The 25,132-nt window shown below is 43.6% G+C and overlaps 1 protein-coding gene across 2 annotated transcripts in view; it reads right to left on the bottom strand.

The window, feature by feature from the left end:
* Positions 1-25,132, bottom strand: part of ano3 (anoctamin 3) — a 192,385-nt gene that overhangs the window by 109,079 nt on the left and 58,174 nt on the right. For both annotated transcript variants that reach the window (XM_031900580.1, XM_031900579.1), the window contains exons 3-4: positions 21,402-21,526; positions 19,274-19,339 (exon numbers count right to left, since the gene is read on the bottom strand). In XM_031900580.1, the coding sequence (XP_031756440.1) occupies positions 19,274-19,339; positions 21,402-21,526 (191 nt within the window). The remainder of the gene's footprint in view (positions 1-19,273; positions 19,340-21,401; positions 21,527-25,132) is intronic.

Genomic DNA, 25,132 nt, shown 5'->3' with positions numbered 1-25,132 from the left:
TGATTAAAGTCGAGGTGTGTGCGCATGCTTGAGGTGCCGGTCGGTTGAGGTGGGTGGGTGGGGGTGGCAAAAGGGGTGTCCTATTCGGGTGTCATATTCAGAAATCCGGCCCTGGGAGCAGGGACCCCGTGAATGAGGGTAAGTCAGTATGCAGGTTATACGTTTGCACATTCTAGAAATGTGAATTAATTCAGTAAAGGGACCGCAGTAGTGACAGGGAATTCAGGTATAGCTCAGCTCCCTGATTCAAGTCGGCTGTAGGAAACCCTTGGGACTTCAGTCTACTTTCCCTCATCGGTCTCCACAGTGGGGATACAATACTTTGACTGCACCATAGGTTCTGCTGTGCTACCTCATTGCTGAGAGTATTTACCCTGCACATTTGCTTGTCTTGGACAATGAATCAAGTTCCAGTTATTTACAAAGAACCTCTGGTCTCCTATCCTTGTTACTACTATCTTTGGCAGTGGAGAAGTGTAGTTAAGCAACATCTCTCAAGTGCATTCTTCTCCTTTGCAAAGGTCCATCCTGTGTGTTAGAGTCATGCGTGTCCATGCTCTGTCCCATCTAGCTGGACATTGCCTGAATATCAGCCAAAACAGGGTTACAAATACTGTATTTATATCTTATAGCCTTTATGCAGGAGGCTTTCTGCCAGTTTTTAATGCATATCTGTTAGGGTGAAGACACACTAAGCTACTAGTAGCAGCTACTTTTTCATGGCTGCTAAACCCCAGAAAATGCCTTAGAAAATGTCATAAACCAGTGCTGTCCAACTTCTGTGGTACAAGGGCCAGAATTTTTCTGGCCTACATTGTGGAGGACCGATAATGGAAGCCAGTTTTGAACACTCCCCTTTTTAAAACCACACCCACTTGAAACCACACACATGATCATACCCATATAGTACAGCAAAAACCTGTCATACTCTGCCTTCCCTACCCTGCTTGTGTGTGCCATACTCTGCCTGCCCTATGCTGCCTGTGTGTGCCATACTCTGCCCTCCCTACCCTGCCTATGTGTGCCATAGTCTGCCTGCCCTATGCTGCCTGTGTGTGCCATACTCTGCCTGCTCTACCCTGCCTATTTGTGCCATACTCTGCCTGCCCTACCCTGGCTGTGTGTGCCTTACTCTGCCTGCCTTATGCTGCCTGTGTGTTTGGCAGCATACAGTGACACAATGCTGGCTCTGCTACAGTCTGCACAATAAGTATATATTAAAAAAACGTTTTAATTGCAGTACCACCTCAGTATATGTTCTTTTTATAGTGTTAAGGGTTTTATTTGTAAGTTTCTACTGCTGTCTGAGGTGTGAACAGGTGAACAATGTGGGTGATTACAGTCTGAGCCTGAAGTGTGAACAATGCAGGGGGTGAACAATGCAGGGATTAGGAGGTGTGAACAACACAGGGGATTACATTTTTAAACAATGCTGGGGGTTTACAGCCTGAATCTGAGGTGTAAACCATGCAGGGGGCCAGTTAATCTCAGTACTGATACCATTTAAAGCTTATACAAAGTTAAGCCATCAAAGCAGCCAGACAGGTTGGGGGGGGGTCACACAGCAGGCCGCCAGTTGGACAGCACTGTATGACATAGACAATACAGAGAACTGCCTCTGCTAAAACACACATAGAGACAATTATCAGTAAATAATCAGCATTGTCTATTTTAGTAGCCACGATAACTAGCTGCTACTACTACAGCTCTATGTGTCTTCCCTCTTACTGGGCAGAGGTGGCCGCAGTCCTGGTGTGTTTTCATCTACTGAGCTCCTCTCTGTTGAGCCATCGTTGTTTGTTTCAGTTTTCACTTAAAATAGCAAAGGCAAACCATCATTATCATTATCAGATAATTCTCATTTTTTTCAGAAATGCTTTTGAAATAGGAAGCATTTAGAGTAAGACTGTGCTGATGATTTTCTGCAGTCACCTCAGGGCCCTTGATGGCTGCTGTTAAACGCTACACACAGTTCAAGCTTTGGAGGCTCATTAAATACCAAGGCAATCTTTCATAATTAAAAGTATCCAATATGACCTGTTTCGATTGCTAGCTTGCCCTGCACTTTGCACTTTTACCGTTGCTTGCTACTTAATATATAATAAAAAGCTTGTTCACTAAACCAGTGCAGTGTACAAAACTGAGCAAAAATTGCCATGTTTTTACCCAGAATTTTGGCACAAATAAGAATCCACTTAACCTGCAGCATAGAGTTGCCACCTGGCTGTTATTTTAGTTGCCTAACCAGTACAACTAGAACCAGTACTGGGCTGGAATAACAAATTTAACCTTTAGTTGTAAGCCTGTCCTGCCCACTTTATCCCTGATCTGCCCAAATCTTAGCCTTTCCCCTCCCTGATCCCTCCAGAATCTTCCATAACATGTCCATGTTATCAATTCTCACCTTTGTGTCATCACCCCATTGCTTTACCTCAGCTGAGCGTCCTTTTGCATCACCACCCCTCTGCCCACCATAGGCTGGCCAATAAGAACATTTACAAAAAGTGTCAATCCTGCTGTGGAACAAGCTCTCCTTACACATTTTGCAAATGGTGCCAGGGTCGGACAGGGCCACTGGGATACTGGGAAAAAAACCTGGTGGACCTCAGCCCTAGTGGGACCTGATGGCTGTACCCGACCCTTGCCAGTGCTCCCCCGGCCACGGGAGCTGCAGAGTGCCATTGAGCCCTATGGGAGACTTTCCTTAGGCCAGGTTGGAGCTGCAGAGTGCCATTGAGCCCTCTGGGGGACTTTCCTTGGGTCAGGCTGGAGCTGCAGAGTGCCATTGAGCCCTATGGGAGACTTTCCTTGGGCCGGGTTGGAGCTGCAGAGTGCCATTGAGCCCTATGGGAGACTTTCCTTGGGCCAGGTTGGAGCTGCAGAGTGCCATTGAGCCCTATGGGAGACTTTCCTTGGGCCAGGTTGGAGCTGCAGAGTGCCATTGAGCCCTATGGGAGACTTTCCTTGGGCCAGGTTGGAGCTGCAGAGTGCCATTGAGCCCTATGGGAGACTTTCCTTGGGCCGGGTTGGAGCTGCAGAGTGCCATTGAGCCCTATGGGAGACTTTCCTTGGGCCGGGTTGGAGCTGCAGAGTGCCATTGAGCCCTATAGGAGGCTTTCCTTGGGCCGGGTTGGAGCTGCAGAGTGCCATTGAGCCCTATGGGAGGCTTTCCTTGGGCCAGGTTGGAGCTGCAGAAAGCCATTGAGCCCTATGGGAGACTTTCCTTGGGCCAGGTTGGAGCTGCAGAGTGCCATTGAGCCCTATGGGAGACTTTCCTTGGGCCAGGTTGGAGCTGCAGAGTGCCATTGAGCCCTATGGGAGACTTTCCTTGGGCCGGGTTGGAGCTGCAGAGTGCCATTGAGCCCTATGGGAGACTTTCCTTGGGCCGGGTTGGAGCTGCAGAGTGCCATTGAGCCCTATGGGAGGCTTTCCTTGGACCAGGTTGGAGCTGCAGAGTGCCATTGAGCCCTATGGGAGACTTTCCTTGGGCCAGGTTGGAGCTGCAGAGTGCCATTGAGCCCTATGGGAGACTTTCCTTGGGCCGGGTTGGAGCTGCAGTGTGCCATTGAGCCCTATGGGAGACTTTCCTTGGACCAGGTTGGAGCTGCAGAGTGCCATTGAGCCCTATGGGAGACTTTCCTTGGACCAGGTTGGAGCTGCAGAGTGCCATTGAGCCCTATGGGAGACTTTCCTTGGGCCAGGTTGGAGCTGCAGAGTGCCATTGAGCCCTATGGGAGACTTTCCTTGGGCCGGGTTGGAGCTGCAGAGTGCCATTGAGCCCTATGGGAGGCTTTCCTTGGGCCGGGTTGGAGCTGCAGAAAGCCATTGAGCCCTATGGGGAGACTTTCCTTGGGCCAGGTTGGAGCTGCAGAGTGCCATTGAGCCCTATGGGAGACTTTCCTTGGGCCGGGTTGGAGCTGCAGAGTGCCATTGAGCCCTATGGGAGGCTTTCCTTGGGCCGGGTTGGAGCTGCAGAGTGCCATTGAGCCCTATGGGAGGCTTTCCTTGGGCCGGGTTGGAGCTGCAGAGTGCCATTGAGCCCTATGGGAGACTTTCCTTGGGCCGGGTTGGAGCTGCAGAGTGCCATTGAGCCCTATGGGAGGCTTTCCTTGGACCAGGTTGGAGCTGCAGAGTGCCATTGAGCCCTATGGGAGACTTTCCTTGGGCCAGGTTGGAGCTGCAGAGTGCCATTGAGCCCTATGGGAGACTTTCCTTGGGCCAGGTTGGAGCTGCAGAGTGCCATTGAGCCCTATGGGAGACTTTCCTTGGGCCAGGTTGGAGCTGCAGAGTGCCATTGAGCCCTATGGGAGACTTTCCTTGGACCAGGTTGGAGCTGCAGAGTGCCATTGAGCCCTATGGGAGACTTTCCTTGGGCCGGGTTGGAGCTGCAGAGTGCCATTGAGCCCTATGGGAGACTTTCCTTGGGCCGGGTTGGAGCTGCAGAGTGCCATTGAGCCCTATGGGAGACTTTCCTTGGGCCGGGTTGGAGCTGCAGAGTGCCATTGAGCCCTATGGGAGACTTTCCTTGGGCCGGGTTGGAGCTGCAGAGTGCCATTGAGCCCTATGGGAGACTTTCCTTGGGGCCAGGTTGGAGCTGCAGAGTGCCATTGAGCCCTGTGGGAGACTTTCCTTGGGCCAGGTTGGAGCTGCAGAGTGCCATTGAGCCCTATGGGAGACTTTCCTTGGACCAGGTTGGAGCTGCAGAGTGCCATTGAGCCCTATGGGAGACTTTCCTTGGGCCGGGTTGGAGCTGCAGAGTGCCATTGAGCCCTATGGGAGACTTTCCTTGGGCCGGGTTGGAGCTGCAGAGTGCCATTGAGCCCTATGGGAGACTTTCCTTGGGCCGGGTTGGAGCTGCAGAGTGCCATTGAGCCCTATAGGAGGCTTTCCTTGGGCCGGGTTGGAGCTGCAGAGTGCCATTGAGCCCTATGGGAGGCTTTCCTTGGGCCAGGTTGGAGCTGCAGAAAGCCATTGAGCCCTATGGGAGACTTTCCTTGGGCCAGGTTGGAGCTGCAGAGTGCCATTGAGCCCTATGGGAGACTTTCCTTGGGCCAGGTTGGAGCTGCAGAGTGCCATTGAGCCCTATGGGAGACTTTCCTTGGGCCGGGTTGGAGCTGCAGAGTGCCATTGAGCCCTATGGGAGACTTTCCTTGGGCCGGGTTGGAGCTGCAGAGTGCCATTGAGCCCTATGGGAGGCTTTCCTTGGACCAGGTTGGAGCTGCAGAGTGCCATTGAGCCCTATGGGAGACTTTCCTTGGGCCAGGTTGGAGCTGCAGAGTGCCATTGAGCCCTATGGGAGACTTTCCTTGGGCCGGGTTGGAGCTGCAGAGTGCCATTGAGCCCTATGGGAGACTTTCCTTGGACCAGGTTGGAGCTGCAGAGTGCCATTGAGCCCTATGGGAGACTTTCCTTGGACCAGGTTGGAGCTGCAGAGTGCCATTGAGCCCTATGGGAGACTTTCCTTGGGCCAGGTTGGAGCTGCAGAGTGCCATTGAGCCCTATGGGAGACTTTCCTTGGGCCAGCTTGGAGCTGCAGAGTGCCATTGAGCCCTATGGGAGACTTTCCTTGGGCCGGGTTGGAGCTGCAGAGTGCCATTGAGCCCTATGGGAGGCTTTCCTTGGGCCGGGTTGGAGCTGCAGAAAGCCATTGAGCCCTATGGGAGACTTTCCTTGGGCCAGGTTGGAGCTGCAGAGTGCCATTGAGCCCTATGGGAGACTTTCCTTGGGCCGGGTTGGAGCTGCAGAGTGCCATTGAGCCCTATGGGAGGCTTTCCTTGGGCCGGGTTGGAGCTGCAGAGTGCCATTGAGCCCTATGGGAGGCTTTCCTTGGGCCGGGTTGGAGCTGCAGAGTGCCATTGAGCCCTATGGGAGACTTTCCTTGGGCCGGGTTGGAGCTGCAGAGTGCCATTGAGCCCTATGGGAGGCTTTCCTTGGACCAGGTTGGAGCTGCAGAGTGCCATTGAGCCCTATGGGAGACTTTCCTTGGGCCAGGTTGGAGCTGCAGAGTGCCATTGAGCCCTATGGGAGACTTTCCTTGGACCAGGTTGGAGCTGCAGAGTGCCATTGAGCCCTATGGGAGACTTTCCTTGGGCCAGGTTGGAGCTGCAGAGTGCCATTGAGCCCTATGGGAGACTTTCCTTGGGCCAGGTTGGAGCTGCAGAGTGCCATTGAGCCCTATGGGAGACTTTCCTTGGACCAGGTTGGAGCTGCAGAGTGCCATTGAGCCCTATGGGAGACTTTCCTTGGGCCAGGTTGGAGCTGCAGAGTGGCCATTGAGCCCTATGGGAGACTTTCCTTGGGCCGGGTTGGAGCTGCAGAGTGCCATTGAGCCCTATGGGAGACTTTCCTTGGGCCGGGTTGGAGCTGCAGAGTGCCATTGAGCCCTATGGGAGACTTTCCTTGGGCCGGGTTGGAGCTGCAGAGTGCCATTGAGCCCTATGGGAGACTTTCCTTGGGCCAGGTTGGAGCTGCAGAGTGCCATTGAGCCCTGTGGGAGACTTTCCTTGGGCCAGGTTGGAGCTGCAGAGTGCCATTGAGCCCTATGGGAGACTTTCCTTGGACCAGGTTGGAGCTGCAGAGTGCCATTGAGCCCTATGGGAGACTTTCCTTGGGCCGGGTTGGAGCTGCAGAGTGCCATTGAGCCCTATGGGAGACTTTCCTTGGGCCAGGTTGGAGCTGCAGAGTGCCATTGAGCCCTATGGGAGACTTTCCTTGGGCCGGGTTGGAGCTGCAGAGTGCCATTGAGCCCTATGGGAGGCTTCCAAATACATGCACTGAAGGATCAAAGTCAGAAAGTTCTTCGTGCCGTTTACGATCGTTCTGATACAAAAATTTCTGAACTTTCAGATCATACCACGATATTTTCGCACAACCACGATGCAAAATATTCGCACTTTTAACGCACACCAGAAATGATCGGATTTAATCCGAATTTTTTCTAACATACTTTTAAATGTCTGAAATTCGGACTTTGATAAATGGGCCCCCTGGTGTACGGGATCAGTATCAGGTTTGCGTGCTAAAGGAACCTTTGAATCCTCTCAGCAGGGCTCACTTGTGCCCAGTAGTCCCCGTACGTTGCTTGCTTGCAAGAGTTAATTGTTGCAGTGGTGCTTTGCATAAGTTGTAAGGATCATGTAAAGGAGCATGTGTGCATATTGCACAAGCAAGCACCAATCCATGACTATTATGGCACTCTGCACTTGCTTGCTTTCAGAAATGAGCTCTTAGGGGTCATTAGTCAAGAAACCCTCTCCAGTTGCTCTATAGAAGCTCATCAATAACACACTGTACCTTTCCAGGTTATCTCTACCATGGGAAAAGAGAGGAGGCAGCATGAAATAGGACTAGGAGAGATTACTGCAGCAAACTCTTTAGTCCCAACATTACATACAATGCACTTCAGCGAATACAGATATACAGAGATATCATTTCCATTTATTATCACTTTCATTGTTTCTATATAATTATGTTTTATTTTCAGTAACCAAGGGATGTGGATTTCAAAAATTAAAGCTCTGCGTGATCGATCATTTTACCGTTTAATTCTGCCAATACTTTTATTTTTTTGGCTGCAGTGTTGGCTTTATTATATTCCTGTATATAGAGGCTGTATAACTAGGTTTTTTTTAATGATCACAAGTTGTGATTTACAAATAAAAATAGTTAGTCAAGCATCAGTCAGTTTTACCAAGATACATTTAAATAAAAAAAATGCCATGTAAGAAGTAAAGTAGATAGAATTTTAATATATGTATGTACTGGGGTCACAGTCAGTTTGCCTGGGATCATTTTATAGTTGTCTTTGTTCATCTCTTTGAGACTTTATGGAGTGCAAATAGACAACCATTCTGCAAGGGGGTGAGTGATTAGAGAGCAGGGACTGGCGTGTACCTTAGGAATAGAGCACTGCCTGTGTTGGCATGGCTGTATTCGTGAAGGCCAGACAGGAAGAGACATGCAGATTTGAATTGGTGACAAGGCCACAAAGGCCCAGGCCTAGGGCAGCACAAATTAAGGGGAGGGATGGCACCCAGCACGCACCGGAACACTGTGGTCTAGATATGCAGGGAATCTCTGTGTTCCGGGTGCAAGATCAAAAGATGCGTATAGAAGAGAAATCTGGCCCTGGAGGCATGGAGGCATCCCCCTCCTGAACCTTCCCATGCCCTAACTTGCAGGTAGGCCCCAATGGAGCCCTGTTCTTATCACCTCCCCAATGGCATGCAGTAAGGGCAAGGCTGCCTTGTTCCCACTGGAGCTGCTGTTAGATGCCATAGACAGTCACTGTTTATTGGACTTGTGGGAGCTGTTTGGGCCTCTGTTTAGTAGAAATGTTTTTAATCTCAGTCTGGACTTGCTGCACTCTGAACCTAGTATTTGGTGCTCGGTGCAATAGGCATCCAGACCCCCCAATGAAAGTGCACTAAGGGGCGCCCATTAATCCTCTAGCAATTTTTATTCACGGTCAAAGTAAATTTATGTTTCTACTAATCCTCATCTACAGAACCCAAGCAGGAGTGGGGAATGAACATCTGACAGCTTCAAAATTTGCTCCAAGTTGCCCATAGTAACCAATTAGATATTTGCTTTAAACAGGTCAGAAAGCAGTTCAACGACTTGCTGATTGATTTCTATGCGTTTTTAAACATGAAGAGAATTTTAAACGTTTGGGTACGTTTCCCAACAATAGCTGCTTTGATCATGATAAGAACTTTAAATCCTAATATGGAATATTTATAAAGCTCCGACATTGTCTGCAGCCCTGTACAATAAATGGATGTGTATATTGAACATACAGACTACATACAATAATACAACCGACAATCAATACAAGAGGCAAAAAGGGCTTTGCTCAACAGAACTTACAATCTTAAAGAAAATACAATAGGACTGGGCAGGTGGGACATTGAGAAAACCTGTAGGACTGTGGGCCAACTCCCTGCCCCCCCAATGTGGGATGTGGTGTGCCCTGGGGATATGGGTCTTGTTTAAGGCTCGGGGGAGCTCACTACTGTGGTGGGGGGCCCCTAAGGTGGGCCCTGGACACCCTAGTCTGACAAAGTATATTACACAGAATGGAAAAAAATAACAAATTAAACTGACTAAGCCAAGTGGCCCGAAGACCACAGAGTTACACTTGGAACACTGGCCGAATCAAAGTGGCCGAAAACCTTAAGTGAGTACATGTGCAATAAAGCAATCAAGCAGGCAAACTGCTGCTCTACAGATACAAAGATCTTCATAAAAACGCATTGAAATGTAAATAGTCCCAGTTATCACAAAGGCTCCACGTGTATATACATTATATATATATATATAAGCACACAGCTGTATCCCTAACAATTAGTCCTTTCAAATAGGAGCTGATCATTTCAAATTTATTTACACTCATTTTATAAGTGACACAGCAGAGGTTTAAGTACTATGTATCAATTTGTAACTATTTCTCATCATTTGTCTGATTATATATATGGGAGCAGAGAGTGGTTGGGGCTTTTCATGTTTTGCAACCTTATATTGCTACAAAATGACCAGCTATTGCCATATACTGAGATCCTTTCATTTATGTACCTTTTGGCCCTGGACACATTGTCCTTATATGTCTATACCTATAAACACTTTTGTAATCGTTTTTTATGTTTTTTTATGTTTTTTTTTTTTTGTTTTCCATTTGATTTTGTCACTTTATGTATGTGTTAGTGGTTGCCTAGCAACAAGCTTGGCGCCCTTTTGTGCTTAAAAACGTTTGTACTACACTGAGATGTTGCTGTCCCTGATGAAAGTTCCAGATAGGAACTGAAACGTCGGACTGAATAAAGCCTCACATTTATTCATCTACACCTTTGTGATTTTTCATATGAAAACCCTGCGTGTGCTGTCAATCCTACCCTGAGTATCTATACCTCCTGCACGAGCACCCAGGTATTATCTTGTTCTTATGGTGTGCAGCTTTCCAGCAACTCGTTTCTATATATATATGTATACATATTTTAATATAGATAGATTTAGATTGTAAGCTCTATGGGGCAGGGACCTCTATCCTCTTGTCTCTTTGATTTTTAACTTATTGCAACTGTACTTTGTATTTATTTGTATTTATTGTTATACAGGTCTGGGATCCGGAAACCTGTTATCCAGAAAGTTCCGAATTATGGAAAGGCCATCTCCCATAGACTCCATTATAAGCAAATAATTCAAATTTCTGAAAATGATTTCCTCTTTCTTCCTAATTATAAAAAAGTACCTTGTACTTTATCCTAACTAAGATATAATTAATCCTTTTTGGAGGCAAAACACTCCTATTGGGTTTATTCAATATTTAAATGATTTTTAGCAGACATAAGGTATGGAGTTCCAACTTAGGGAAAGATCCCTTATCCAGAAAACCCCAGGTAACCCAGGTACTTTGTATTTATCTATTATTTTAATAACCCCCTGTTGTATTAATATTTTCTACTGTACAGCGCTGCGTATTTAAGTAGCAGTTCATAAATAAAGATAAAGATAGATAGTTAGATAGATAGATAGATGATAGATAGACAGACAGACAGACAGACAGACAGACAGACAGACAGATAGATAGATAGATAGATAGACAGATAGATCTATTCAACTTTTTTTGCCATTTTTTAAGTTTTCCAGTTTGTACAAATATCAGAAAGTTCTTAAACTACTTGTATATAATTGGCTGTAGATCAATTCAGCCTTTAAACATTAGACTGCCTAACACAGTACTTAAGTAATGAGCAAACACAAAATCATAGCACCTACCATGTTCTCCATACTCAGCGTCTCCATATTTCTACCCAGAAAAGCTGGAAACGGTGCAAATGTTCCAACTGTGTGAATCACCTTCATGATAACTGGGGAATCACTGCTGTTCTATCCATTGCTATGAGACTGCAGCCGCACCATTTACTCAGTGGTACGTTTGGCCAATTAACTGCAAAGGGATTTGCAGAGAGTTTTTAGAATCCCCGGAGAGGCTTCTATTTATCTGCCATACCACTTTAATGTGAGCGGAAACTAGCAGCCCTTTCTCTTGGAACAGTGACAGGCAGCCCTAGATATCTCTCTATCATAATTTATTATTGCCTTCTGATTCGTTTAGAGATGATTTCATGCTCCATCCATAAACCCACATATTAATTCCTTTGGTGCCAATTGGCTAACATCATTAAGCTTTGGTCATTCAAGCACAACATTTTGTTGTGGGACCCCGTCTTTCCATTCTACTAAACAAAGTGAGCTTTTCAGCATAGTGAATAAGAATAGTTAGGATGAGCCAAAAGCCCTCCCTGGGGAAAGCTGCACTCTTCTCCTTTTGAGAAGGGCAGGCAATAAGGAGAAGGCCCCAGTGTGGCAAAGCTCTATTTAAAAGAATAGTTCACCTTTAAATTAACTTTTAGTGTGCTGTATACATTGATATTCTGACACAATTTGCAATTGGTCTTTGTTTTTGTTTTTATTTTTTGTTGTTTTTTAGTCATTTAGCTCTCCAGTTTTGTATTTCAGAAACTATCTGGTTGCTAGGGTGTTATTTACCCAAGCAACCAGACATTGGTTTGAATGAAATTCTGGAATATGAATAGACAAGGGACAGAATATGAAGATAAGTACAGGTATCGGACCCCTTATCTGGAAACCCATTATCCAGAAAGTTCAGAATTACAAAAAGGCCCTCTCCCATAGACTCTATTATAAGCAAATAATTCATTTTTAAAAATGGTTTCCCTTTTCTCTGTAATAGTCTCAACTAAGACAGAATTAATCCTTATTGGAGGCAAAACAATCCTTTTGGGTTTAATTACTGTTTAAATAATTTTTTCAGTAGACTTAAGGTAGGAGATCCCAATTACGGAAAGACCCAGCTCCCGAGCATTCTGGAAAATGGGTCCCATACTTGTAATAAAAAGTAATCATAACAATAAAATTGTGGCTTCACAGAGCAATAGTTTCTTGGATAACAGGGTCAGTGACCCCCATTAGAAAATTGGAAAGAGGCAAAAGAGGAAGGTAAATCATTTAAAAACTACATGAAAATATATAGTGAAGACCAACTGCAAAGTTGCTAAGACTAGGACATTCTATAACAAGCTAAAAGTTAACTTCAAGGTGAACCGCCCCTTTAAGATGCTAGGTGTATGTGCGCTGAACAGGGGCTGGCCAAGCTGACCGGGCGCCCTAGGCAACCCAGTCGGCCAACTCTGCCCACCTCCCCCCCCCCGAACGGCGCATGTGCGCCAAAGCACAGGAGGCGGTGCAGGGGGGGGCGGGGCGATTAGATCGGTCATTGCCTTGCAATGACAAAGTAGCACTAGGGGTAGGCAGGAGAGGCTCTGCCTGGCGCCCCTCAATCGTTGCGCCCTAGGCAGCTGCCTCTTCTGCCTACCCCTAGTTCCGGCCCTGGCGCTGAAGCAGAACCGACTATGGCCAATTGTGTTCCAGTGATAGTATCCCTGACTGGAGGTTTGGGCCCAACCAATGCAGTTAGGGTGAGGCACACAGAGCTACTAGTAGCAGCTACTCGTCACGGCTACTAAAATAGACAATGTGGATCATTTACTGATAATTGTCTCTATGTGTGTTTTAGCAGAGGCAATTCTCATTATTGTCTATGGCAGGGGATTTTCTGGAGTTTAGTATCCATGAAAAAGTACCTGCTACTAGTATCTCAGTGTGTCTTCACCCTAACTGTTAAAAAGAATTCCCAGCTGCAGTTCTGCAGGGCTACTTTTGAAGTCAATGGGGGTCACTGGCGTTTCTCCCCACACAATTCTCCACCAAGCTGCATTTTTCATAAAAACATTACACAGCTTTATAAATAAAAAAAGGAAAATATTCAAATGTAAAAATAAAGGAATATGGGTTATTTAAGAACACAGTTTAGGAAAAGAAATTCAAATTATGGAAATGTTCTCAGATAAGAGGTATGCAGCTGTAAGAGTTAGTGCTGGGTATATGATAATAGACACATTAAAATGCAGGATTGGAGAGCAGAAGGAAAAGGCACGTTTTCCTATTCTGGTTTTTCTAGATAGCAGAACTTTTGGCCCCCTGACAGTCATTTTATAATCAATTCAGCTAAATGACTCAGTTGTTTTGAATATGAACTCACCCTCATTCACCTCTACATAGGAGTTTGTTTCATATATCATTGAAATAAAGCATTACCAACAGCATGGTACCCCCAAGAGGGCATACCAGACTTATAATAAGACTGCACAGTAAGGCAAGTGCAATAACTGCAAAAATGGCAGTTTATATTACAGGTCATACAAAATATGGGTATGGGACCTGTTTTCCGGATAAGGGATCTTTCCGTAATTTGGATCTCCATGACTTAAATCTGTTAAAAACCATTCAAATATTTAATAAACCCAATAGGCTTGTTTTGCCTCCAATAAGGATTAATTATATCTTAGTTGGGATCAAGTATAGGTACTGTTTTATTATTACAGAGAAAAGGGAATCATTTAACCATTAAATAAACCCAATAGGGCTGTTCTGCCCCCAATAAGGGGTAATTATATCTTAGTTGGGATCAAGTACAGGTACTGTTTTATTATTACAGAGAAAAGGGAATCATTTAACCATTAAATAAACCCAATAGGGCTGTTCTGCCCCCAATAAGGGGTAATTATATCTTAGTTGGGATCAAGTATAGGTACTGTTTTATTATTAGAGAGAAAAAGGAAATCATTGTTAAAAATTTGAATTATTTGCTTATAATAGAGTCTATGGGAGATGGCCTTTCTGTAATTCGGAACTTTCTGGATAGCGGGTTTCCGGATAAGGGATCCCCTGACATTGCTTTAAACTATCTGTGCAAAGACCATACACTAAGGGGCTGATTTACTAACCCACGAATCCGACCCGAATTGGAAAAGGTCCGACTTGAAAACGAACATTTTGCGACTTTTTCGTATTTGTTGCGATTTTTTCGGCTTCTTTACGAATTTTTCGTTACCAATACGATTTTTGCGTAAAAACGCGAGTTTTTCGTAGCCATTACGAAAGTTGCGTAAAAAGTTGCGCTTTTTTCGTAGCGTTAAAACTTACGCGAAAAGTTGCGCATTTTTCTAGCGTTAAAACTTAAAAGGTGCAAAGTTTCGCGTAAGTTTTAACGCTACGAAAAAAGCGCAACTTTTTGCGCAAGTTTTAACGCTACGAAAAATCGCCAGATTTTACGCAACTTTCGTAATGGCTACGAAAAACTCGCGTTTTTACGCAAAAATCGTATTGGTAACAAAAATTCGTAAAGAAGCCTGTCTCCCATAGACTCCATTTTAATCAAATAATTCAGAATTTTAAAACTGATTTCATTTTTCTATGTAGAAGTAAAACAGTACCTTGTAATTGATCCCAACTAAGATATAAATAATCCTTATTGGATGCAAAACAATCCTATTGGGTTTAATTCATGTTTTATTGATTTTTTAGTACACTTAAAGTATGGAGATCCAAATTATGGAAAGACCCCTTATCCGGAATACCCTTGGTCCCGAGCATTCTGGATAATGGGTCCTATACCTGTATTAAATCTTTGCTGCTTTTTATAGGCCAAATTTAAACTTGTCAGGGTGCTAGGTGGAGCTTCCAAGCTTTAAAAGAACTTATCCTTTAATATAGTATGTGCAACAAGAGACTTCCAAGGACAAGGAGTCTTTTTGATGCTTTCAGAGATCCTAGTCCCAGAGCTGAACTTCTCTAGAGATGCTGGGATCTGTAATTCTTCAAAATCTGGAATTGCCGACAGTCGCCTGTATCTGGCTTAGGATTTGTATTCCATTCTGTTGATGGATTGCCACTTTCACTTTTCTAACATTGCAGCAGATCGGAAAGTTGCACATTGCCCAGAGGATATCTGCTGGTGATGTTTTCCAAATGCAGATCACTGACAATAATTCAGTGCAGTCACCTGTATCATTTTAATTGGACCGTGCATCTTATTTTATTGCTATTGGCAAAAGTTGTTCCTGGATTTATTTCAGCTCTTCTTTAAAAAGGAGTATTTATTATGATAACACATTACCATTGGACTAAAGTGATGCAGCTTAAAACTGTAGTGCTTTCCGACTCTTCCTTCAGGGCATTGCTAGTGTGGCAATTAGTTGTGTCATTTTGTTGGGCTCATCACCAATTAAGTTTTACCGCTTGTGATTTTCAAGCACCCATCAAGTGTTATTAGTAAAGTCTAGCCAGAATACTCAGTGCTGAAACTAATGTGCCTTTCTTCATCAATGACATTGTGCTACTTCCCTTTGTATTTTATTAGTGTTAGATAATTTCCCAGTGGGGTATTAACCTATTAACGGGCCTCCATACAGAAACAGTGAATATTAAGTTTGACTATACTTGAGTGTATCTAAACAGCACTGATCTGGGACGGTTAGTTGGTTGCACATACCCATAATGATTATGGTCATTAGTCAGCCACTGCCTTGGATTGCTGTCTAAGTTATGTAAAAGGATCCAAGACTCCAATGAAGGATAGGCCTAAAGACTGCTGTGCTAATTTACAAAAGTTCAATTTCTAGATGCAAATAGAATGTTTTTTTACTCCCTATGTGGAATTTTCCCAAGAATTCCTGTGTCCTTGTAGACACAGCAGTGGCATCAGCTGCAACTTGTATGATATGCACTAATATGGGTGCAAGGCATTGCTTACTTTAATGAATGGAGCTTAAGTTGTAAAGTACAAATTCAAAATGGTAACATAGTAAGTTAGGATGGAAAAATTATGCACATCCATTAAGTTTAAACTTTTATGTCTACATAAACCTGCCTTACTGTTAATTGGGCCTGAGGAAGGTAACAAAGCCCTTCTGAAACCTCTCCAATTTGCATAAGAGTGAAAAAAAATTCTTCCTGATGGCAATCAGACCAGTCCCTGGATCAACTTTTACTAAGAGCTATCTCCCATAACCCTGTATTCCCTCACTTGCTAAAATGTCATCCAGCCCCTTCTTGAAGCTATATAATGTATAAACCAGAAAGACTGATTCAGGGAGATAAGTTCACAACTCACAGCTCTCACTGTAAAAAAAACATTCCAAATATTTAGATGGAACCTCCTTTCTTCTAATCGGAATGGATGCACTCATGTCTGTTGGAAGGACCTACTGGTAAATAAATCAGTAGGGAGATTATTATATGATCCCCTTATATATTTATACATAGGCATCAAATTCCCCCTTAAGCACCTTGTCTCCAACATAGAAAGACTCAACTTGGCCAGTCTTCCTTCATAACTGAAACTTTCTATGCCCTTAACCAGCGTAGCTGACCTTATTTAGACTCTCTTTAATTCAATAATAATACACTAGAGACTAAAACTGCACGGCATATTCCAGATGGGCCTTTATCAGCAGTAAAATAGAAGAATATCCCCCTCCTCCTATGAATCTATGCCCCTTTTAATACAGATCAAAACCTTCTTTGCCCTTGAAGCTGCTGCCTGGCATTGCTTGCTACAGCCAAGTTTATTATCTACAAGGACACCAGGGTCCTTCTCCATTATGGTTTTGCCTAGCACAGTCCCTATATGACTATAAGTAGCAGATCCCAAGGGCATCATATTGATTGATGTCTGCTTCTTGTGACAGTGTCTCTTGTGGCACAAGTGTCCAATGCACTTCACACAATCAATGGATGCAGCATGCTAGGAGAACCCTGTAAGCACCACCAGGTGTAGGCTGTCTATGTTCCCCTTGCATACATGTATGGAGTTACATGCAAATCATCACAGCTGGCTGAATGGAAGTAACGGGGCTTGGCTAAGAACATCTATGAGCATAAGTGTCTTAGCAAAAAGTAAACATAATTTATTAGACTCTGTGGAATTTGCTTGTCTTACTCTTAACCAACTTATGGAGTTTTTTGGAAAGCTTTGCTTTGATTAACCTATGTCTTTGTTTAACACTTCCATCATGAAAAAGAAAATAATGACAAATTGCACAAAGGATATTGAGTTATAGTTGACCATAGCTTGAGGTCTCCAAATTTAGTTAAGCCTTCCTCTTTAAAAGGAAAAATGCAGTTGTTTGTACCCTAAATGCATCATCAGACAATACTAAGCATTTTGGATAGCTCAGAATTTTGGAAAACTGCTCTGAGTTGGCAGTTTTGAGAAATTATGCATTTTAATATTGAGAAACATCCCTGGCCTCTGCACTAAAGTGAGTATACAATAGTTCAACTAACTCAGCAAACCTGTGGGGCTACCTAGTGAATATCTTCAAAAAACAATAAGATTGTGTTTCAGAGACATCGGTAAGTCCTATGATAAAACCTTAACAGAAACTGGCTATTGAAAATGAATGAGATTTCACCCCAAATCGTAACCTAACAGACCTTCAAGTTGGATCTAAAAGAGGAAAAAAATCGTCATTCTTTCCAGATATCAGTCAAACTGGCCCTCAGGCTGAGCCCCCCCCTCACCATTGCTCCTCATATTCACACTGGCTTGTTAATGTTACATCATGATAAAACTCAGTGGAATTTCTAGGAATGTTAGACACATAAGTATGCCATGAACTTTATTCAGCTCTTCCTTTAGTAAAATTTCTATGTTTCCATTAGTAAAGGAGAACTGTCAGGAAACAAAAAGGTAATACAGCCTTCATGTTATGGAAATAAAAACTCCATAGCAACCATTCAGCAGAAACAATTCCTGCAAATGATTTGGTTGCTATGGGTAACTAGACCTTTTGCTTTTATTACATTACTCAATTTTTTTGGATCATTCTTCTTTTCATGGACAGCTATGAAACATCTTTCTTTGGTATGTGCTTTCTTAGCCTAGATGATGTATTAAAGCTGTCAAAAAACCAAACTCTTAGGGCTCATACTAACGAGCGTTTGTTCCTGCATTCCCCTGCCGCAGTGTTCTCCTGTATTCCACCACAGGGGAGCGCAGGAACAAACGTGCCCCATTCTTCCTTATAGGGCTGTACTAACACAGGGGCATGTAAGCACCGAACACAAGTGGAAGGTAACTCTCATCAGTATGAGCCCTTAGTAAAACTTTAAAGGTGGCCATTGATATTCCCTATGTTACCCACATAAAACAAAACTTTCAGCAGGCCCACTGCAACTAAATTGTATCTATATTAATATATATTATTAAACTAAATTATGTGAATAATAAATGTCAATTTACCCTGCACTGCTGTATTCAAATCTGAATACACACTTCAAATATTATTTTTATTGTATATTTATCCTGTAGGTCTAATTTCACCAAAACTGGGAATTTATCCTACAGTATACATAAGAACCCTAATCCTCCATAGATAATAAGATCCGCAAAATGGCGAAAAATTCGCGAAACGGCGAAAATGACGTGCGGGAAAAAAATTGTTGCCCACGGCTATTCTTTTGTGGCCCGCAGCTATTCTTTTGTGGCCTGCGGCCCACAAAAGAATAGCCACGGCTATTATTTTGTCGCACGGCTATTCTTTTGTCGCCCGCAGCTATTATTCTGTCGCACAGCTATTCTTTTGACCCCGGCGACAATTTTTGGACGTGCAGCAATTTTCATCCATTTCGCGAAACAATCCGCCAATGGCGAAATGCAGAAATTCACCACAAATCCATGCCTGCCCATCACTACTTATGAATGCTATGCCTTCTTGCTTGAACCAAAGGAACATCCAATATACTGGACCGCCATTACAAGGCAGGGGTGGAAATTTGAGAAAAGAGGCACCGGAGCAATGCAGGCAGTTGGCACACTTCAGACTGTAGGGAATGAAGAATTGATGAGAATGATGCAAATATTAATAACTTACACAATTATTGGTTCAATATTTATTACACATGGAAATATATGGAAATTTATTAAGCACATTTATTAAGCTGCTCAGAATCCTAAAACCATCCATGTGCCTAAAGGTGCCTAAAGATTTGCTCATTTGGCGAGGTCACCATACACAAAATACACAACAGGTGTATCTTTCCCCTGATATGCCCTCCTTTGATGGGCGATATCGTGCTAATGATATCCTAGGGCCAAACAATCACATTTCCATGGAATATGAAAAGTCAGAGTGAGGACCACATCAATGAGCCATTGCGGTCCTCGATCCAAAAGAAAAATCAAGTCTGCCCAATGGGGATGCCTGTCAGAGGGCCCCATACATGGGCAGATAAGCTGCCGAATCAGTCTTGAAGGAATCGCCAGCTTAAATCTGCCGCTTATGGCCACCTTAAGAAAGATACAATAAAAGGGACTTTGATGGGGTATAATAAATAAAGGCATGCCTACCTGAACTGGTGCTGTTGGAAATCTTTCAAATATGTGTTTCTCTTTATTCAGCAAATCTTCTTTAGACTGGGGAACATTGGAGGAAAGAATAATTACATTTAATTAGAGGCGTATATGTGGCAGCTGTAACTCACAGGCAATTAGGAAACCTACCACAAACAACCATTGCATTCCATAAGAATAATTGATGCAATTATCTAATTTTGTACTGCATTCAAGGGTGAGATGCCTGGCATGGCCCTGGTTTTCTGTTTTGAGCATTCAACTTTAAATGTAATTGCTTACCACTCAAACCCTTTATGCAGCACTCCACACAGTCATTTCAGTTCAAGAGGGCTGGATGCTGTGGAGAGCTGTCCTTCCTTCCTCCTGAACTGCACCACAGGGGACTGCACTGATCATTGCAGGGTTGGAACCGGCTAGACCCAATCCCTGTTGCTGCTTCCCCTGGTGGCCAGTGTTCTCCCCTGACGCGTTTCACTTATGAGCACTCAGGGGAGGATGTTGGGCGGGTGGTGAGATTCCCTGCAGGGGGTTAGGGAGGCACAGCAGGGGATGTGGGTGATGCGGCCGGTGGGGGCATTTTGGGGGGTAAGGGCCCTGCACCACCCAGTCCGACCCTGGATCACTGTACCTGGTTGAATACTGTAGAGTAGCTCAACATGGTTGGAAAGCACCACCTACACTTCTTAGAGATTGCCGACAGCAGTTGAAGCCAGGTCTGATACACCTTCAACTGTACATGATACTGTGGCAAGTTTCCAGAGAAGAGTGCCTGAAGGGGCACAGGATGGCACCCACCAACCACACACTGCTACTCAAGCTGCTGTATTTTTAACCAACACAGCGTTCAGTGTAAGTTTGTGCTTCACCTGTGGTGTGGTTTGGGAAGGAGTAGGCAGAACTCTGGAATGGGCTAGGGTTATAAGGTCTTCTGCACTCACATTCATTATCAATATATATATATTATGAACATGGTTTTCGAACGTTTGCTTATAACCTTAGGGGAAAAAAAGGAAAGTTGTGCTCCCCACTAAATTTTAAACTATTAGGCAGGGGTGCAATAAGCCTGAGACAGAGACAAGAGGCCTTCTGCACTCACCCATTATCACTCTATATAGAGCATTAAGACATTGTGTGCATTAAACTACTAAAATATGGCCAAAACAGGGATTGTTTGTCCATATATTGCAATATATTCCAAGCTGGTTAACTATGTCATAGTCACCCCTGGCCAGCCCTACACTCACTTTTATCTGATTCATTAAGAATTCTACTGCTTTAATATATATATTACTCCATCCCTCTGTCTTAGAGTCCTATATATATATATATATATCCTATATATATCCTATATATATTTTTTAGTACAGGTATGGAACCCGTTATCCAGAATGCTTGGGACCTGGGGTTTTCCGGATAAGGGATCTTTCTGTAATTCTCCTTCTTTCCATACTCCATACCTCTACTAAAAAAATAATTTAAAAATTAAATAACCCCAATAGGAGTGTTCTGCACCCAATAACAATTAATTGTATCTTAGTTGGGATCAAGTACAAGGTACTGTTTTATTATTACAGGGAAAAAAGAAAATTAGAATTATTTGCTTATAATGGAGTTTATGGGAGATGGCCTTCTCGTAATTTGGAGCTTTCTGGATAACAGGTTTCCGGATAACGGATCCCATACCTGTAGTATGTGCCATTGACTAATCCTATATAGAAAACCGCCAATTTAAGAATTAAGACCCACCTCCTGGGATCATACAAGTCAATGTGCACACTAACAAATCAAGGGCACACATACATTTTATGTCACATGAGCCAATAAATGGCTCTTTTACTCCCACACTACTTCCTGTTACAGTTAGAGAACACATCACATCACAAAATGGCGGCATAAGGGAAAAGGGCTATCTTTACTGATATATATATATGTATTCCTGTTTGGCTAGATTCTTTAATAGACCAGTTAAAATATAAATATCTGTTTGTTAAGCAATCATTCAGGGGTATAGTTTCCCTTTAAATTGCATTAGGTATAAGTAGTCCTATCCCATGTATCAGTTTAGCAGTGGGCACATAATGTACTATGTTTTACACAGATATGAAAAAGCATTCATTAATACCTTCTGGGACTTGCGAGAGCCTTGCTTTTGCCTGGTGAGTTTATGCTGAATAAGCAGAGATTGATCGGTGCGGCTGTCATAGGCACCATGCTCGGAATCATCCGTGTAAGTATCCTTTGTTGAATCTAAACAGAGAACAAGTATGGTAACAGCTGGCACTAATATTGCTGTTTGGCACAGAAGCACCTTGTAGTACAGAGCTTCACTAATGCAAAGGCCACCTCTCTCAAAGGCACATCAATAATTAAATATATTTAAGGTTTGCACTGGGAAATAACTGAAATGCAGCTAATGCTTAGAATACATTTTAGTATGAGGAAGCACTTTCTCTGTTCCATCTATGATACAATAAACTCAGTTGCTGGAGGCAATAATAACATAAGAAACAAAAACAAAACAATGTCTAATTCTTGAATGATTTTGTTGAGGGGCCCAGTAACTTCTATGCTACTGGGTCTGAATTCTTATAAATTTAGAGAAACATAACTATTAAACTCGTGGCACACAGCTAAAATGCATATTTTCTAGCTGAGCTCCACTTGTCATTGCTGGGACTTTCCATTGAGGCTACTGATATTCCACAGTTGCTTTTAGTCTTTACTCCACCAGCTGACACAACTAGGCAACACATAATGGCACCAAAGGCAAGCCCCCCACCCTTCACCTAGCAACCCTCCCCTCTCTCAGTGTTGGACTGGCCCACCAGGATACCACGAAAACTCCCGGTGGGCCCAGATGTCAGTGGGCCCTCTTGCTTCTATCTATTTCATTCCCTATTTCATGGTCATTCCCTATTCCTGTATGGGAACAAAGAAGCTTGATAGATGGAAAAATAAAGTATGGTATGTAGAGAAAAGAGACTAGGAAAATAAAGAGTTTGAGGGAGCTGAGGAGCGATTAAAGTTTTGAGAGTAGACTCATTGCCCAGGGTTTTATATTGGGCCCCTGCCATCTCAGTCGACACTGCCCTCTGTCCAGCAACTCTCCCCCTTTACAAGCAACTTTCCCCTCTGGGACTGCGGAGACTTATTCCCTCCCTTCCTACCTTGCCCCAATTTATACACTCGACTATCAAAGAAAACACACAGACACCATTAAGTGGGGTGGAGTTCGGCCACAGCTTTATTATATGATACATCATCGATAGTCCTTGCCATGTATTTCACCTTTGGCAAACATTTAACAAACTGCATAGAGGTTTTATGACCCGAATGCCAGCCACTGCGAATGCAGTGGGCATGTGGAAGACATCAAATAATATCACTGATTAAATGGCCAAGGACTATCACCCGCCATTTGCTGTGACAAATATTTCCGCTTTTATTTATTTTTATACAATAAGAAAAAACAGTACTTTATTGAACTTCATATACGTATCTAACCAGACCTAAATGTCATAAGACAAGAGTGCCTGAAACAGGGAGGGAGGGAGATGCAGCTCCGGACACGCCAGGCAGAAGGAGGGTGAGCGCAGCGCAGGGAATGCTGGGAAGAGGAGGGGTGAACAAGGCTGCATTTTAGCGGGAAAAAAATCTGGGTGAGTTAACCCTATTGTGCACGGAGGGAATTAGGCAGTTGGTAAGCTCCACAGTCCCTTCGCACTTTCATTAAGCATTTCAGTGCTTCTACAACTCTCTCTTAGCCACCCACCACCAATCCATGTTCCCACCTACTCTTAAAGCTGGCAGGGCCACAGAGGTATGTGTCTAGGGTCCTAGCCCGACCCCCTTAACATTGCTACTTAGGCACTAGTGATGTGCGGGATGGCTGAAATCCTCAGGATCCAGGATTCACACAAGATTGTTGGCCTGCACTGTCTCCTTCGTGACATCAGAGTTGGGCTGGGGTGGTGGTGGATTGCCAGGTCGGGTTGGGAGTGGGTGGGTTAGGGTTGGTTGTCAGCTGCACATCACTACTAAACACAACTAATAACTAGTGATGGTTAAAAAAATTCACCAGGCGTGGATTCGCAGCAAATTTTTGCATTTCACCATTGGCAGATTTTTTCACGAAATGGGCAACAAAATTTGCAGTGCGTCCAAAAATTGTCTCCTGTGTCAAAAGAATTGTCACATGTCAAAAAAGAATTGTCTCATGAGTTAAACATATTGTCGCAAGTCAAATGTATTGTCGCACATCAAACGTATTTTGCGCCAAAAAGAATTGTCTCTCTCATCAAAAGAATTATCTTGCGCCAAAAAGAAATGTCTCTCTCGTCAAACGTATTGTCGCGTGTGACAATTTTTTTGACGCTCAGCGTTTTCTCCATTTCACTAATTTTTCACAATTTTGCGAATCTTTTGAAAGATTTGCAAATTTTTCGGCAAAGCAAAACGGGACAGATTCGCTTATCACCAATACTAAACATGTCTCATCTGTGTACCACTGGCTCTGACCCCTGGCCAGCTGAAACATGCCATTGGAGAATACGCCACGTGTGCTATAAGCCTATAGCATGACAGGACTGCTGCTTTTAAAAAGTGAATGAAACAACTGCATGATTACACTTCCCGAGCACAACAGTGGGCAATTTCCTTTAATCCCATAATATATGGATTATTTTCCCTAAAATTACTCTAGAGTAAGGTTATGTAAAGGGTTTATTTGTGATAAAGTATAAGGGTACAATAAAGAGGGCATGTACATTGTTTAAAATACATAAACAGGAGCTGCCATACTACTAAACATTACTTCTATTGGCTATGAATAGATGATTCATGTTCCAATGGAGCAACATCAAAGGGGGTGGTGAGCAACATGTTGCTAAGGAGCCACTGGCTGGGGATCACTGGCCTATGACAATTATGCCTTGGTCAGTACAGCAGCTCTTGATCAATAGAATAAATAAGAGAAAATGAATGAGTTTTGTGCATACAAAGGAACGGACATATATGTTTAAATTTCAAACTTAAGAGAACAAAACAAAAAATAGTCCCTTTTGACCTTAAAAAAAGACCTTTAAAAAAAGAAGAAACCTGTTATAGTTTGGGTGTATTTACTTGCAGAATGACATCCCATTAAGAAATTGCTGTAATCTAGGAGTGGAACTCCTGGAGCAGAGCAGCCGGGGGATCCTGACAAATCATTAAATGATGCAGCTGCTGTAGGAAAAACACCTTCTGCTTCCTGGTAACTCAGTCCCACAAGAAATTGATCATTAGTGTTTACAGCAATAAACATGGAAGGCCAAGGATAAGGACCTAATTTAGCATAGAGACAGTAAACAGAAATATAAATAACCAGGGACGGCGAATGGAAAGAGCATTCTGCTTTGGAACAATATTGTAAGCCTCGATATGTGGCTTTGTTCTGATCAGGGCCTTGGTAGTAGAAAAGGAAATAGCCTCTGTGAGGTTGTTATGGAGCTTGCTTCAGCTATCAGATAATGTTGAGCAACAGCTCTGGATACTGACACATCTAACCTTACTGTGCACTGAGCGTTGCAATGTGTACAGAAAAACTTCTGTATATAAGACAAGGATAGTTGTAGTGTAGCGTAGAGAGAGCATTTGCAATAGGCCCCTGCTTTATTGAGAGCCCCAGTTAGGGGCAAATAATGTGTGCTGCAAAATGATTTACTACTATATTTTATGTAGCATTTTCCAGGGACCCTTCAAGCCATTTTGCTGTCAAGAGTGGTAGACCTACAGTATGTACCCCCTTTTGCTATTGCATACTCCTAAAACAAAAAGAACTGGACTTCTAGTTAGGACACTGCTCTTAAAGGTACC

The sequence above is a fragment of the Xenopus tropicalis genome, chromosome 4, assembly GCF_000004195.4.
Source record: "Xenopus tropicalis strain Nigerian chromosome 4, UCB_Xtro_10.0, whole genome shotgun sequence".
Taxonomy (NCBI): domain Eukaryota; kingdom Metazoa; phylum Chordata; class Amphibia; order Anura; family Pipidae; genus Xenopus; species Xenopus tropicalis.
Note: the sequence above shows the minus strand (reverse complement) of the source record. Positions and strands in the feature narration are given on the sequence as shown.